We start from the raw sequence: 15,849 nt of genomic DNA, 5'->3' as shown, positions 1-15,849 counted from the left end.
ACATGGTCCTCTACAACAGGCCGACGCTGCCATCCAATGAGTCATGCAGCTAGCGTGGCTAAAAAGCTAAATGTAAATGCATCCAAGAAGCATTTGAGATTTAATCCAACTGCTGGAAGGAGGTTTGAGACACATTTTAGCCAGATGTTGAAAAAGGTGCAACACATCCATCTCTCCATGACGTATGGGTAATCTTTACAGGTGTACTCCATCAGAAGTGTTTGTCAGCTGGCCAAACAGAGTCTTAGAGTCCGGTCCGCTGTGTAGAGCCGAGCAAGGAGCCAAGGGTTTGAACTTCTCCCTTCTCTTTAGCTCTCTATTTTCATTCTTTAAAGAATTATTTCTGTCACCTTTAATGTGAATTACCGAGTGCAATCCTATGAATGCCTTCCAGGAGAGACTGCCTGAAAATGTGCTCAGTTATCTCCATATTTAAACCCCCCCCCCCCCCCTCTTTATGACTGCCAGATTTTTCAGCCCTCATTCCTGTGTGGCCGTTCAGAGCAGCTATTAGAACTTTTGTTAATGTAGTCAAGTGTTCTTTTCAAATATACTTGGCTCTTTACTCATCTCATCTGTAACCACGTCAGTAAGTCGCCTCTCTCAACTGTCCACAGACCAACATCAGCATCCTGACGTCCCACTGCGAGCAAAAACTACTTTTACCGGTGTCAAGTAGTGTCTTTTTAAAACACCGGACACCAAATCTTAAGTCTCTTCATACATAACTGTCCAGACATTAAATCAGCAGAGGAATTTCCCACTGACACACACACACACACACACTGCAGCTGTTGAGGAATGTCGACAAATCTTCCCTAAATCCTTGCTCTCTTTTTCAGTTTCTCCTGCATGTTCACTTTGTGGCCAAAAGTTTGTGGACTGCGTGTCTCTCTCTCTCTTTTTGTTCCAGGTAAATCCTAAAGCTGCAGCCTACAATGACATTTCAGTTCTTGTATCAACAAGTTTGTGTTTTTCTCTTTCCTGTTTCAACATGACAAAGCCTTTCTTAAAGAAATTGGTCATCCAGTTTGGCGTTGAAAGACCGTGACTGGCCTGCCCAGAGCCCTGACCTCAACCGCATCCAACACCACCCACACCTTATCACCGACATCAGTGTTGGACCTCCTTAATGGCTGAATGGGAGCAAATCCCTGCGGCCAGGTTCCAACATCTGGAGGAGCCTGGTTCTTGTTTTCCTGTGGGACTGCGGATCCTCGTCAGGGGGGGGCCCCAGGAGCGCAGAGGGGACGTGAGTTTTTGGTAGAATAGAGGCTGGTTATTCATGCTGCTGTTTGTCTATGAGCTCATGTCCTGACTGAGTGCACACTGCCACAATGACACACAGCAGCCAACAACACACACACACACACACACACACACACTTACAGAATGACCCAGTGTGGAGCCTGAACCAGTGAAGCATAAAAAACTATAAACATGAATAGTGGAACAAAATGGAAACACTGCGCACATTATTACAACATAACCATTACATACTCCACCAGCAACTAACACTTCTTTTTTCTAAATGCTCCACTCTGGAGACCCGAACACGAAGAATCAACATTACAGCATCAGTGTTCAACAAAAGGAAATCATCACGTCATGTCCCAAATGGATCCCAAATGGATCACAAGGATCAGTATCAGCTACATCTGGGCAGATTTTAATGGATCTGTGTCGACTAAATTAAAGTCAATAAAACGTAGATCCTTTCTTTCCTCTCCTGTGTTTTGTCTTCCTCAGCCTGTTAGTGTTGCAGCTGCAGCTGACCTCCACAGAGCAGCGTTTCACCGCAGATCAGAGTGAAAATTAAAAGGTGCACCTGTATGACACTGATTTGTTCACTAACAAATCTGTAATGGAAAAGCTTCAGCTAGCAGCTTCTTATGTTTAGCGGCGCTGTCACCACGTCTACGCTGAGAGGACAGCGAGAGCAGCGGCAACGGGGGCATCACTGGAGGCGTTCAGGTGCAGTGTTGAGCGTAGGTCAGCCGTGTTTGGAACTGCTCAGTGTCTAATACTCAATCACGGTAACTGCACGTGTAAAATGGAAGATTTGAAGCCCAAAAATAGGTTTTGGGTCACAAAAATAGAAATGCATCAAGTGTGAGACGCACGACTGTGTGGACGCGGCGTTAGCGTAACGTGCTGCGCTAATTAACCTTCATTCTGTGATGAACCTGATGACAAAATTACACTCGTCTGCTGTCGGTTTGTGTGTCTGTACTGAACCAAAGATCGTTTGGGAGAGAAGAAGCTCCACTCTGCAACACTAATGTATAACCGATAGTTCCAACAACTCCAACAGAGTGAGACGTCTTCTCGCTAGAGGATCACATCAGTTTCAGGAGTCACTTTCTCCAGTTAAGCTTTCATTCATATCAGATCGATCATTTAAGCTGATCAGTCTAATAGTTTTGCTACAGCTGTTATTTTAATGTGACAAACATCAGTCGATTTATTGATATTTATTAGATAAGCTGTTTATTAGATATTTCTTTTCATTTCTATGTATACTGCGCATCTTTGGCACAAACATCTCTTGAGTTGTGTCATTTAGACATTAATATAAGTATCAGATCAGGTCAAGATTGATCAGGATATCCCTAAAAGATATTTTGGAAAATGTATGACGACAGGTTGATAAAAAAAGAAAAAGTTCCAATATGGACACAACATGAAAAGATGAATTATTAAGTAACTTTGTGAACCCTGATAGTTCACAACAGCTGTGTAGCATCTTCCCGCTGTGTGCGTGTCGGTCCTGGATGATACTCACACTATCAGAGTTCAGATCAACGTGTTTTATATTCCAACAACTCAAAGTCAAACTCGTACCTTCAAGACCAAATTAAAAAAATCAACTAAAGACGAATCAGCTGTGTGACCACTGAGCCTCGTTCACATTATTAATTTTTAATTGACATTGTGGGTGTATGTGATGTGCTGTTGTGTGTAGCTTTGTATTTTGTGTTTTTTTGTGTTTGTTTGTTTGTTTTTTGCTTTGTACTGTTTGTTGTTGTGCTGTTGTATGTTTTGATTATAATGGACTACGGATGCAAATTAGCTTCAAGCTAACTCCGGTGCAGTGCATCATTTATGCTTAATACTGCACACTGTCCTGTTCAATACATCAAATCAAGAAATCAAGCTGCTAAATGCTCCACTATGTTCACCAGCTAGTCTACAGCTCACTGTGTCTGTTTGCTGTTTGGTGCTGAGCACTGAGAGTAAACCAAAACGGTAAAGTTGCAGCCGGACAGCTAAACAATGACCTGAAACTCACTATAAAGCTCCGTAAAGGTGAGAGGAGCTGCAGAGTCTCTGTAGGTTCATTACTACGACCAACACACACACAGTGGATATCTGACACATTTACAGTCTTTTTAACATCAAATTCCCTCTTTGTGTTTCCTCGGACAGTGTTTCCCTGTTGAGCTGCAGGTCGAAGTATAGTAACAAAAAGAGGAACTTGTTGTTGTACTGTTGTATGTTTTGATTATAATGGGACTACGGATGCAAATTAGCTTCAAGCTAACTCTGGCGCAGTGCATCATTTATGCTTAATACTGCACACTGTCCTGTTCAATAAATCAAATCAGAAACCTGAGATGCTGCTACATTCGACAAACACGTTGGCATCGGTCATCCTAAAGTTTCTTCTCTTTTAACACTGAAAGTGAAACACAGAGAGTCAAAATACAAACAAAAACATCCTGAATGGTTGTAAGTATGTCAGTTGGAGCGAAACACCAATCTGATCTTACATTTAAAGACTAACTAGCTCTACACTGTAAAACTACACTGCTGTTACATTCAGTCAACTATAACGAGGATGACATCATGTTTAAGGCCTTCTTGTTTTAAAACGAGGAATGGAGCTGATGTTGTGACAGCGACAGATGTCATTCAGTTTGCAAAAAACAACAGTTGGCAGAACAGAAATGAACCCGCGGTTATCATCTACTTCTATCTGATATCAAGGATCCATTGTTTCTAAATGACTGTGAACTGCACATGTGCAAGAGCAGAGAGCAACAGTAACCTCAACAAATACAAAAAGGTGGACGCCAACTCCACGCTCCATATCGTCACCTCACCCACGATTTATAACTGATCTATCGCTCTTTCCTTCTTAAACTTCATCCGCTGTTCCATCAGCGTCGCTCTCGCACTGAAGTGGACCACTCTAAGAAGTCAGTTTCTCTCCATAGCGGGACAATAACAGGAAGTGTTTAATGGTCTAATCACAGTGATCAGGGCTGGACTATGAGACTATATTCACCTTATCTGAAGTTCACACACATGCAGTAAAAACCAGGAATTCCAGCTCCATTATATCACTGTCAGCTTGTTTTTGGACAGAGATGAAAAAACACATTCCAACAATGTATGGTTGAAAGACACGACCTGTGTGTGTGTATATATATATATATGTGTGTACAGTCCGTCTATCAGCGCCACCGTATCAGCTTCACACTGGTTATTATACAAAATAATGAGCCGTGTGTTACGGTATGTGTGTTAAATACACGGCGAGCTGGTGTTAACATGTCCAAACATGAGACAGTTTGATTATAATGTCTGCTCTCGTATCTTTAACCCCACCAGCAGATAATCACAGTAAATATACACACAGAGAGAGGTCTGGTCACACAGGAACGTTGCGTAATAGTCAGATAATAATAAAAACATGCATGAAAACCTTAAAGGGGACATATTCTGGGGTACTGGGTAGGCCTTTTACGTCATGTTTCAACGTGCAGCATCACGGCAGTCACTGTTACTGTTAATATAATGATGTTTTATGTTGTGACAACACTGTGGTTAAAGTCTGGTTAGGTTTAGGTACAAAATGGTTGGGGTTAAAAAAAAAACACTCCTAACTTGCTGTTAAATACACTCAGTTGGAGGCTGGAGGCGAACACTTTTTGCCATCTATTTATCTAGCATCCACCCAACCTGCCACCTCCGAATATGGAAATATTTCATTGGTCTATTTCAGACGTTGTGGCAGCTCTATAGAGGTCTGTTGGTTTATCCTGCACATTGAAAAATAACACTAAAATGTTTTGTCGGATGTTAAACATGGTCAAAGTTCCAAAACTTGAGGTGAGTGTATGTAGAAATGCTGCCTGCAAGTCCGTTCCGTTAGCCTTGGTTGCTAAGGTGGTTGCTAAGGTGGTTGCTAAGGTGTTTCCATGTGTTGTTCACGTTGTCCGACATGTACGGACGGATTTGAGAAGTTGACATTTGTGAGTAAAGAAGGAGAAGAAGAAGTGAAATCCTGCTACTGTAGTTTGTTTACGTGGCCTCCGGAGCCGGAGGAAGCTTCCTGAAGCTGACCAATCAGAACAGAGCGGGCTCATCAGGAGGCGGGGCCTTAAAGAGACAGGAGCTAAAACGGCCTGTTTCAGACAGAGGCTGAACTGAGGGGCTGCATAAAGGACAAGTAGAAGATAAATAAGGAGTTTTTAACTGGAAATCATGCAAAGATATTCCAGTAGAGCCCCAGAATATAAATATAGAGCTGGAAATGAGCAGAACAGATCCTCTTTAAGCTACTGCTAATGCTAACCCAACATTTCCTACTGCTGCTGCTTCACATTAAAAGCATTACACAGGCCACACATGGGGCTTTTATTGTGAAGCAGCCACAGGAAATGTTATTTATTTGTCACAGAGGTTTGTTCTTCAAAAATTCATCAACAAAACAACACTTTCATGCTTCTGTCAGCAGATGAGTTTTAAATTTTGCCGGCAGCAACGGAAGAACAAGAGAAACTGTGATGTAATCTGTGATGTAATCTGTGATGTAATCTGTGATGTAATGTGTGATGTAATCTGCGACGCGTGTGACGTGCTCACCTGCGGGCGCAGTGACGTGGACGGTGTACTGGCCCTTCTGAGTGTAGAAAGTCTTCACTCTGGTTTTCACAGAGGAGGAGGAGGATGATGACGACGCTGGTGAAGACGAGGAGGAGGAGGAGGAGGAGTTCGAAGAAGAGGAAGAGGAGGTCACCAGTTTTTTCCTCTCCTTCTCGATGTGCTTCATCAGCAGGGCGGCCATCTTGTCTCCTCTTCCTCCCCGAGACAGAGTCTTCCTCAGCAGCACCGCCTGGGCCTCCCTCAGACTGTCAAACACAAAAAAACACATCATTTACATTTTATCATTTGGTGCTTTTATCTAAAGCAACTTACAAGCGATCATATACACACAAATACTTCATATAGCTGCTCCTAAACATTACCTGAAATCTGTGTATACATGAAAAGTAAGTACAGTGTAATATCTGGTGTCTTCTTCTTCTACACGGATCAACTATCTTATCCTAAGTTGCAAAAACTCGTCTGGTTTCCCATATTTTGTTGCAGCCTATGAGCCGGGCTGTGACATATGGGGGCTCGTCCAGGATCTATCATGTCGTGTCATGTCTTCTTCTTCTTCTACACGGATAAACTACTGATGAGAACTATGACTTTTGGGTTTCAGTCTTTTAGCAGGACATCGTTTATGCTTAAAAAGATTCTTCTTTTAAAACAAGTCAGCTGGAAACATTAAAAAGTCGGCTAGAGACAGAATTTTAACCAACTCATTAGCGAGCTACAGGTGATAACATTTTCAAGCAACATTTCTGTCATTTTAAAAAAAAATCAAATGGTATCTGCTTATATGTAAATGAGGAGCTGCGTCTGTCTGGCAAATAATGTTTTTTTTTTTACAAATATTTGTTTCATACAAATATTTTACATACAAAATATGTACCATATACAAATAATGGACTCAGCCATTGGACTTTATGTTGGGACAAGCTCTAGAAAGGTTTTACAAATATAAAACCTTAATGGTTTAGAGTAATAATTGACCTTGTTTGCAGTCGGAGGTGTCTTGTAAACAGTTTTATAGACGTCTCTTTTTTTGCAGCACCATTAGTGGCCACTGGGACAAACTGGCAGCAAAAGCTGAGTAGCAGCACTGTATCAACTCTATTATCACATCCATGACTTTATGTGTATACATGAGGACAAATACTAACAGTAACAAAGTGAGACGAGACAGAAATCTGAGCTAAAATATTAAAGTTCACACACACAACAAATTAGTCTTTTTGTCACATGCTGATGGACTGTTATGAAAGTCGTTGGTGGGAATGTTCAGATGTGGGAGGGTTATTTTTCCCTCTCTGAGAGTGAACTTGAGTGTTTCTCAAGACCGGCTCTGCCTGAAAGAATGATTTAAAATATCCCCAAAATAGTCTGATGAAAAGCAGCCCAGACCTGCTGCAGCTCAGTGAACAAACAGCACAGATAAACAGTCCAGAGCTGATAACTAATACACACACACACACAGACGCCCCGCAGTCTGATGCAGCTTCACTAAAGTTTATTTTTCATTCCTGTTAAGTGTCTAAACTCTAAATGTTACAGCTGCTGTTGGTTTGTTAAGAGTCACTTTAAAAAGACATTTATGAGTTGTGAAATGAGGCGTTGATGTGGGAACAGCAGACACGTCTCTGAGCATCAAATCAAATTAAAGCTGCGAGCAGCGTTGGTCGGGACCTCGCACTCTAGCCTGTCGGGATCAGATCATTTTGCTTTTTAAAAATGAGGGATATTTATTACAAGTGTGGTGTGCTTTTATTTTGAAAGATTGATTGACGGGATGAGAATTTTCTGCAGGGTGAAACACGTCTGTCTTGCTCGCGCCTGTGTCATCAAAATCATGCAAGTTTTGGGCCCATTCACTTGAATTTCAATTAGTAAATTGAAAACTCTTGATGAGTTTGTGTGTCAAACTAATTATTTTCCTAATTTTCGTCCAGTCTATTTTTAGAAAAGCAAAGACTTTTAACCCACATGACCTGGTGAAAGTTTGATTTGAATGGAGAGTGTGAGCGAACCCACACCTTTTTGAACATTTACTGCTTCCACATAGTTTTAGATACAAACTTCATTTGAACTTTAAATGAGTTACGAGACTTTGACCTACAAATCTTGAATTTACATGTGTTTTCTATATTTTACTGTTTTTGAGATATTAGAGTGTGAGTTTTAAAGTCTTTTCTTGCTCCTCCTGTGATTTTATAATGAGTGTGTATTGCGGAATGTTTCACAGCACTGAGGGAGTGACATCACCAGGAGCAGTTGGAGAGGAGGATTTTAGAGTACGCTTCTTGTGAAATCTCCTCGTAAATCCCATGACTTTGGCCAAGTCTTACATTAAAATCATATTTTATTAGGAAATTTCATAGCAAATCCATTGATACAGGTTTGAAAGTGGTCAGACTTATAGTTTAGATGTCAGAAGCCTCTGTTTGACACAAAGCTCATGCCCATAGATTGCCTCCCCATTGTTTTACATTGTAAGGGTGATGTGGTACTGCAACTTTCAGGGCTTATAAAATCCAAACCGTTCGAGTTATTACAAAGTTTTTAACAACTTTTTTTCAGCACAGTGTCATAAGTCATGTATCAAAGTTTGAAGCCTATACCATTAACGCCCTCAGAGGAGATAGTGTTTGTTCGGGGTACAAAATTGGGGCAAAGTCTTATTTTGAAAGGCTGATTGCGGACTTCCTGTTAGATTTAAGTAAGGGGTGTCAGTGTATAATTTGTAGGTCTTGATGAGACGAATAATTGAGTTTTGGTTTGATGTCTCTACGACATTCCTATGGACCGTGGCGGCCATTTTGTTAGATAGGTGGCGCTAGAGAGCACATTTTGGCACTTTAGTGGTTAATTTTTACATTTTAATCAAATTTTTCACTAAACGCGATGTGCCTGCCAAATTCGGTGAGTTTTTGAGCATGTTTAGGGGGTCAAATTTAGGGTTTCAGTGGCGTAATAATAAAGAAAGAAAGAAACAAACAAACAAACAAACACACAAAAAACAATAGGGTCCTCGCCCTTAGGTGAGGACCTTATTGTTTTACAATAGTCCTCTGCCTTTTGGGCTCGGTCCCTAAATATTACATTTGTTTTATATCACTGCAGAATGACAATATTCCTACTAAGCCGTTTACATGACTAATGAAAATGAATATTCCTGTTTACATGCAGAGTGTTTTCGGGGTTTCTGCTCCAGTGGGAATAAGAATCACAAGATATCCGCAGGCGGTGATGTAAAACCAGCTCGGTGAAAAACATGAATGAGCTGCTGCCTGATATTCATAAGTGATATTATAAATTTATAGTTACAGGCACATATCCAGTACCTGGGTTGTCTCATGATGTTTACTACACCGCTGAGTGTTTCTGGTGCATCACACACACACACACACGAGTCATAACCGTCAGTCGGGATAATAATCAAAACCCCCAAAGTCCCCCGTCGTAGAGAAGGCGGCGCGCTCTGCTTTTCCAGCCCTCCCTGAACAGCTCTAAACTCTCATTCCTCTCCTCTCTGTCTGTCGGCCTTCCTGCTCCAGTAGGCGATGTGTCATTTTGTCTGCTCAGGGGTAAACAGGCGAGAGAAAACCCCCTGATTGAGATGCACAGAATGCTCCTAAAACCAGAATAATACCAGCATTTCCCCACATGTCATGTCAGAAAATGCTAGATTGGGAATAAGGCTTAATTCAGAAATGAGACTGAACTCATCAACAGCAGCTCTGCCCTCAGGTTCAACTCAAAGTAGTGACTTTGCTAAACGGTTGTTAACGGTTACGTCATGAGACGCTGGATATTAAAGTGGTTTTGGGCTGGTTTCACCCCTGAGAACACTAGTCTCTCACCTGGGCGTCTCCCTTTCATGTGCGACTGACTGTGAAATATGTACGTTTGGCTGATTTTTCACCATTAAAAAAAAAACTTCTGAAGAAGGTTATTCTGAAAGAAAAACAGATTTGGATACAAAACAAACTGTAAACTGTTGTAACACTGATGTAACATCATGTAACATGTAACACTGAACAGCCTGTTGCGTCGTCCTTCTCTCTCAGAGTGAGATATGAAGGGTGTTGAGTGGATCTGTGTATTGATACTCAGGTTATTGATCCTCCACCAGTGTTCAGCACAAACAAAACAAAAACAAAAAACTTTGTCATTTGGTTTCTTGTCAGGTTGAACTTGTTGAAGCTGCTCTGTCTCAATCTAACACACATTCACCGTTATTTTAACACTGTGTGCTGTGTGTTGCCATGGTAACTGACAATGGGTTTTGTCATTCTGCGATCACATGAAACGATCTCACCGTCCTGGCGTCTGAACTTCAACAACAAAGGTCAACAAACTTTTTCTCTTCATGCTCTTAATGTGAAACCTGTTTTATTTTGTAAAATCTGGGACCCGTACTTGGACTATAATGGCGCTGAGAACACCTGAGAACCCCTGAAAGCAGCGTCACGCTCAAAACTAACAAGTGTTGAAACTTGTGGTTCTTATTAACTGTGTTACATACGAGTCAGAATCAGCTCCTTGTAGTCTGAAGCCGGTCCAGCAGACTTCCCACAGTCTGTACTGACCCTGGCTCTGACCCCCTCTGACCTCCACGACCTTTGACCTCTGACTCAGGGTTATGTTGATTGTTGAGCCTAAAGGAGACTCAGAGCTGAAAGTTCTCTGTGTATTTACAGGGACCAGATGTCCTCTCAGAGACAGATGAATCCTCCTCAGTCAGGACTTTTTGCCCTTTAAGACACTGAATATGTAACTCTGCTTTATCAAGGAGTTAAAATGATTGATTTTTGTGATTAAGACGTGATTGACTTTAATGTTCCTTGCAGTTTTATTCGGACATGAGAGGACAACAGAGTAATCATGTTTGCATCCATAAAACCTCAGTGGGGTCAGTGCTGGACACAAAAAACAATTAAACTACCCTGAATCTGAGCTCCCTTTACTTTATTTGCAATGTTTAGACCAACTATATCTCTTCCTCAAGCAAGTTGTTGGTTTAATTTGGACAAACTATCCCTGCATGTAAGCAAAATTAAACCCATCATCTTTGATACTCATGTAAAGAACAATAATCTGTTTCAGTCTGTAGGAAATCTTCATGTTGTGTTGTATTATTATTATTATTTTCTACTGTTTGGTTGGAAGTAAATACATTTTTTTTGGTTGTCTTCTTCTGTTGTTTTTGTGTAACTATTTACAGACCAGAACAGACTTTCCGCTGCAGCCTCCAGTGTGTTTAGAGTGTATTATACAGGTGAAGAGCTCCACCTGCTGCCCGAACAGAGAACTGCACCAGTTTTAATGTGTTTATTTGACTAGATTTGAACAAACACAACAGATGAGGAGGAGGAGGAAGGAAGATGAAGGATGAGAGCTACTGAATGGGCCAACTGGGCAGGGGCCAGAGGGGTCAGGGGGGGGCCCCTAAGCCAGACCCTCTGTTTGAAGTCTCTTTAAAAATAGAGAGTGTCTGTGAACCAAAACCTCCAATCCAGTTTCTGTTTATTGTTGCTTCATATTAAAGCTTCCCAGCATACTGAGGCTACATGAAGAAGAGGAGGAGAGAAAAGGTTCAGGTGTTAACTCACCTCAGCGTCTGCTTTTTCACCTCCTTCTTCTTCTTCTCCTCTGACTTAGTTCTTCTTCCCTCTATGCTCCTCTCAGCAACATCCGCAACTTCCTCCCCTCCTCTCGGTCCTGGATTGGACTCTAGCTTTGGGATTTTAGAGCTCACGAGTCTTTTCTCTACTTTAAACCCGACTACAGACTCTGGATCACGTCGCTGCTCTACATTAGGCTCAGCGTTAAACTCGACTTTAGAGATTCCCACACTTTCCTCTGACTCAGACCTTAAATTACTCCTTATATTTAATCTGTGCTCTACCTTAGACCCAGAGTTAGACTCCAAATATTGTCCCTTCTCTAGTTTAGACTTTGTGTTAAACTCCAGATTTGGGATTAAAGAGGTTGTTAATCTTTCCATCACCTCAGTCTCTGAATCAGTCTGTCGGTTTAAGGTTTTCTCTCCTGTCTCTGAACTCTCATGTAAATCTAGAGATACCTTTCCATCACTTGTAGACCTGGAGAGAAGCTCTACATTTGGGTTTTTAGTCGGTCTGTCCTGTGTCTGAGACCCTGGATTAAACGCTGCAGCTACTCTTTCCTCTCTCTCGCCCTCTGGGTTTGGAGACTTTAGGTTTAAGGTTTCTTTAAGGCCTTCTGCTCCCTCCTCAGTGTCTGCAGTGTCTCTCGTCCAGGGTCGGAGGTTGTTCAACCCGGGTTTAGATTCAGTAGTGGACTTCATCTTCACCTCCTCCATCCTCTCTGCTCTCCGTCCCGTCTGTGGACTTTTTGGGGAGGCCTGGTTCTCATACTGCAGTAGAAACCTCTTGGAAACGCCTCCTTTGTCCTCACTTCTAGCTGGAACCACTTCAGTTTTAACTCCTGACTTTGCACCAGAGGTGGTTTCAGCTTGAGTGGAGGATGGATTCTGGCTTTTGCTGGTCGTCTTTGGCGTTTCAGCAGCTCTGGTGGGGGCAGGTGGAGGTAAAATGGCAGGTTTGGTGTTTCTCAGGGGGGCGAGGGTTGGTTGTGGAGGGGCGTAGGAGAGGTTGAAGTGGACAGAAGATCTGTGTGGGACGCTGGTAGGAAGGATGGAGGTCAGCGTGGAAAACTCACAGCGGGAACCATGGAAACCACTTCGACAACGACATTGGTTGGGCTGCCAGCACAACGCTCTGTTACGGCAAGGAGGAAGACATCTGGCTGCAGGAGGAGAGGAGAGGAAATCATTCAGATATGTAACTAATGCATTCATGAAAGTGTAAAGATCATTTTTAAAAATTATAATATAATTCACAGTAAATATGAAAACAGATGTAAAAGCAGATGAAGGTAAACTGAATACCTTTATGTTAATTTACAAATTAGGGGGTGGATATAAAATAATATCCGGATTGTACAAAAGTCTCCGGGAGTCTTTAAAGGCTCAACATGTTAAAAATAAATGGGAAAGAGAGGGAGGAATGGTAATATCTGAGGATGAGTGAGGAAATATATGCAAATCACAATGGAGAACTACATATTTGCACTGTTGGAGGAAATTTGGGTGGAAAAATGTCATGAGATTTTTCATCACTCCCAACCAGAAGAGATATCAAGGTGATGGAATGAACTGCTGGAGGCTTTGTGGAGCAAATGTAGGCAACCATTATCACTTATTTTGGAACTGCCCAAAAATCACATCCCACTGGCGGGAAATTCATAAATGCATGGAAACAGTATTTCAAATAATTTTTTTCCATTTGATGCTCTGACAATGTATACGGGTACTGTCAATCTATACGGGTACTGTCAATGTATACGGGTACTGTCAATGTATATGGGTACTGTCATACAGAATATCCAGACAAAGGCAGATAAATACCTAATGAGAATATTACTTATTGGAGGGAAAAAAGCCTCGACTAGGAAGTGGTTGCAACCAGATGCTCCATCACTAGAGGATTGGTTAAAAATTATTTATGAAATTTACATAATGGAAAGAATAACATTTTCTATAAAAATGCAAATGGAAACATTTAGGGGAATGTGGTTAAAATGGATCAAATAGACAGACCTGACTTTATTTAATCTCCAATGGACTACTACTGTGATATAAGGAGAGGATTTCCATGGATTTATGAGTGTGTGTGTGACATTGTTTGTACAAATGTTCATAGGAAGACAAGTTTTATTTTAATAAGGTTAATGCAGTATATTGTTTTTGGTTTTTTTGTTTGTTTTGTCTAGTTATTTCTACACTAATATGTATTTATGTAAATGAGATTAATGTACTCAAATGTCTTACAAACCTGGACTGTGAACGACCTGTAACCTGATGTGTTACCCTGTTTACTGGTTGTGATATTTTCAAGGCGTCTGTGTTTTCATATTATGTTCTTAAGTGATGATGTTCAGATCAAACTTAGCAGGATTGATATAAAATATAATATACAGCACCAGTCAAACACACTTTCACATTCAAGTGAATGTGAAACACATCTAATCACATGAGAAATTAAAGTGACAGGTTAAATGTTTCACTTCACATATGAAAACTTGTTTTTCCACATGACGGTTTACATTCACGTAAAATTAGAATCTTTCACATGAAAATGATTCCGCTTACATGTGTAATGATCTTTTTCACATGTTAAGGTTTGTGTTAATGTAAAACTGAAATCACGTAGTTTTACATTACATGTGAAATGAAAACGTCAAATGTGAAATGTTTCAGTTTACGTGTAAAATTGTGGAATTTTTAAGATACACGTCATTTCTAAATGTGAAGCAAAGATTCACATGTGAAACAAGAACATTACAGTAAATGTGTAATTTTTTTTTAAGGTTTGTATTATGTGAAAAGTTGAAAACATGTCTTAATCACGTGTTTTTTAAAAATACACATGAAATTTTAGTTCAGATGTGAAACCACAACATCACATGTGAAATATTTCAGTAAATATTTCACATGTTGAGGTTTGCAATTCATGTGAAAACCTAAAAAAAACAAACATGTTGTCTTTAATCACAGTTGATCTTTAAAGATACACACGTGATTTCCACATTAGAAACTATAGTTCACATGTGCAATTTAAACATCACAGATAAAAATGTGTCAGTTCACATGTGTAATGATCTTTTTCACATGTTAAATATTACATTTCACTTACATTCAGTTCACGTCTCACCGGGAGCCAATAAACAAACCTTCAGTTAAGAGAACTTTGTGAAAGTTGGAACTGTTTTTTTACTCTCTTCAGTAGAGTTGATGGAAGAACAAATAATGATCTGCATTTTCTTTGTCCGACTTGTTCAAATTTGCAACGTTTGGACAAAAACACAGAGAGACAAAGAGACAGAGAGAGAGAGAGAGAGAGAGAGAAAGAGAGAGAGAGAGAGAGAGAGAGAAAGAGAGAGAGAGAGAGAGACCTCCCTGATCTTCAGAAACTGTCCTGTCTGTGTGGGGAGAAAAGTCAATGTGCAGTAAAAGCTGCAAAATATATTAAGTCTTGTCATAATCTGAGAGAAACAAGCTCTGTGTGATTACATCTGTAAAAATGCCTTTTATTATATTGTATTTAATATTATTGTTTATATTTATATGTTATTGTAGAATTATTAATCATCTGTCAATATTTATAATTTTCTGTACTGCTTTGGAAATGTAGATTTCTGATCTGTCATGTCAATAAAGCTTATTTGAATTGAATTAAATTGAATTGAGAGACAGAGAGAGAGAGAGAGATAGAGAGAGAGAGACAGGCTCAGTGTCCACAGTAGAAACAGGAAGTTACAGACAGACATGGCGCCCAGAGAGGAGCGTGTCTGTGCTCACTTCTCGACAAGGGGAGGTAGAGACAGAGATTCCCTTCCTCCTCCTCCACCGTGAGAAGTTCTCTTCAGTAAGAGACTCCCACTACCAGGAAATAGCCAAGAAAATACCAAACCTCCACATGTTAACTCCAGAGGAGAAACTGGCAGTTCTCCAGGCTGAAGGTCCAGCAGCTCCTCCAACAGATAAACACATATCTGCCTGTCACAGCCTGAGGGACTCACAATCACTGGAAAACCTATATTTATAAGATATTAAGTAGCTGCATCAAATTCTATCAAAATGTATTGTTCTGTCTTGTATTGCAATCAAAGAACGGACTGCATTAATGTAATATAGAACCTGCACGTGACACCTGTATATTTAATATGTATTATATGAATCTTCTGAAAACTGCTTTGGCAACAACATGTCCTTTTTTGTTCATGCCAATAAAGCTTATTTGAATTTGAATTTGAATTTGAGAGAGAGAGAGAGAGAGAGACAGGGGGGTCCAGTGTCTCTCTGTCGTTATACAACTCTGTGCTGTTTGTTTGTGGTGTCCAGACTCCTGACCACAGTTTTCTTCT

The 15,849-nt window shown here is 40.6% G+C and overlaps 1 protein-coding gene across 6 annotated transcripts in view; it reads right to left on the bottom strand.

Moving 5' to 3' along the window:
* LOC122984368 (latent-transforming growth factor beta-binding protein 2) overlaps window positions 1-15,849 on the bottom strand; it is a 101,712-nt gene that overhangs the window by 69,149 nt on the left and 16,714 nt on the right. For all 6 annotated transcript variants that reach the window (XM_044354756.1, XM_044354754.1, XM_044354757.1 and 3 more), the window contains 2 exons: window positions 11,493-12,669; window positions 5,875-6,140 (listed from right to left, as the gene is read on the bottom strand). In XM_044354756.1, coding sequence (XP_044210691.1) covers window positions 5,875-6,140; window positions 11,493-12,669 — 1,443 coding nt within the window. The remainder of the gene's footprint in view (window positions 1-5,874; window positions 6,141-11,492; window positions 12,670-15,849) is intronic.

Source organism: Thunnus albacares, chromosome 6, assembly GCF_914725855.1.
Source record: "Thunnus albacares chromosome 6, fThuAlb1.1, whole genome shotgun sequence".
NCBI classification, from domain to species: domain Eukaryota; kingdom Metazoa; phylum Chordata; class Actinopteri; order Scombriformes; family Scombridae; genus Thunnus; species Thunnus albacares.
The sequence above is the reverse complement of the archived record's forward strand: the minus strand, read 5'-3'. Positions and strand labels throughout refer to the sequence as shown.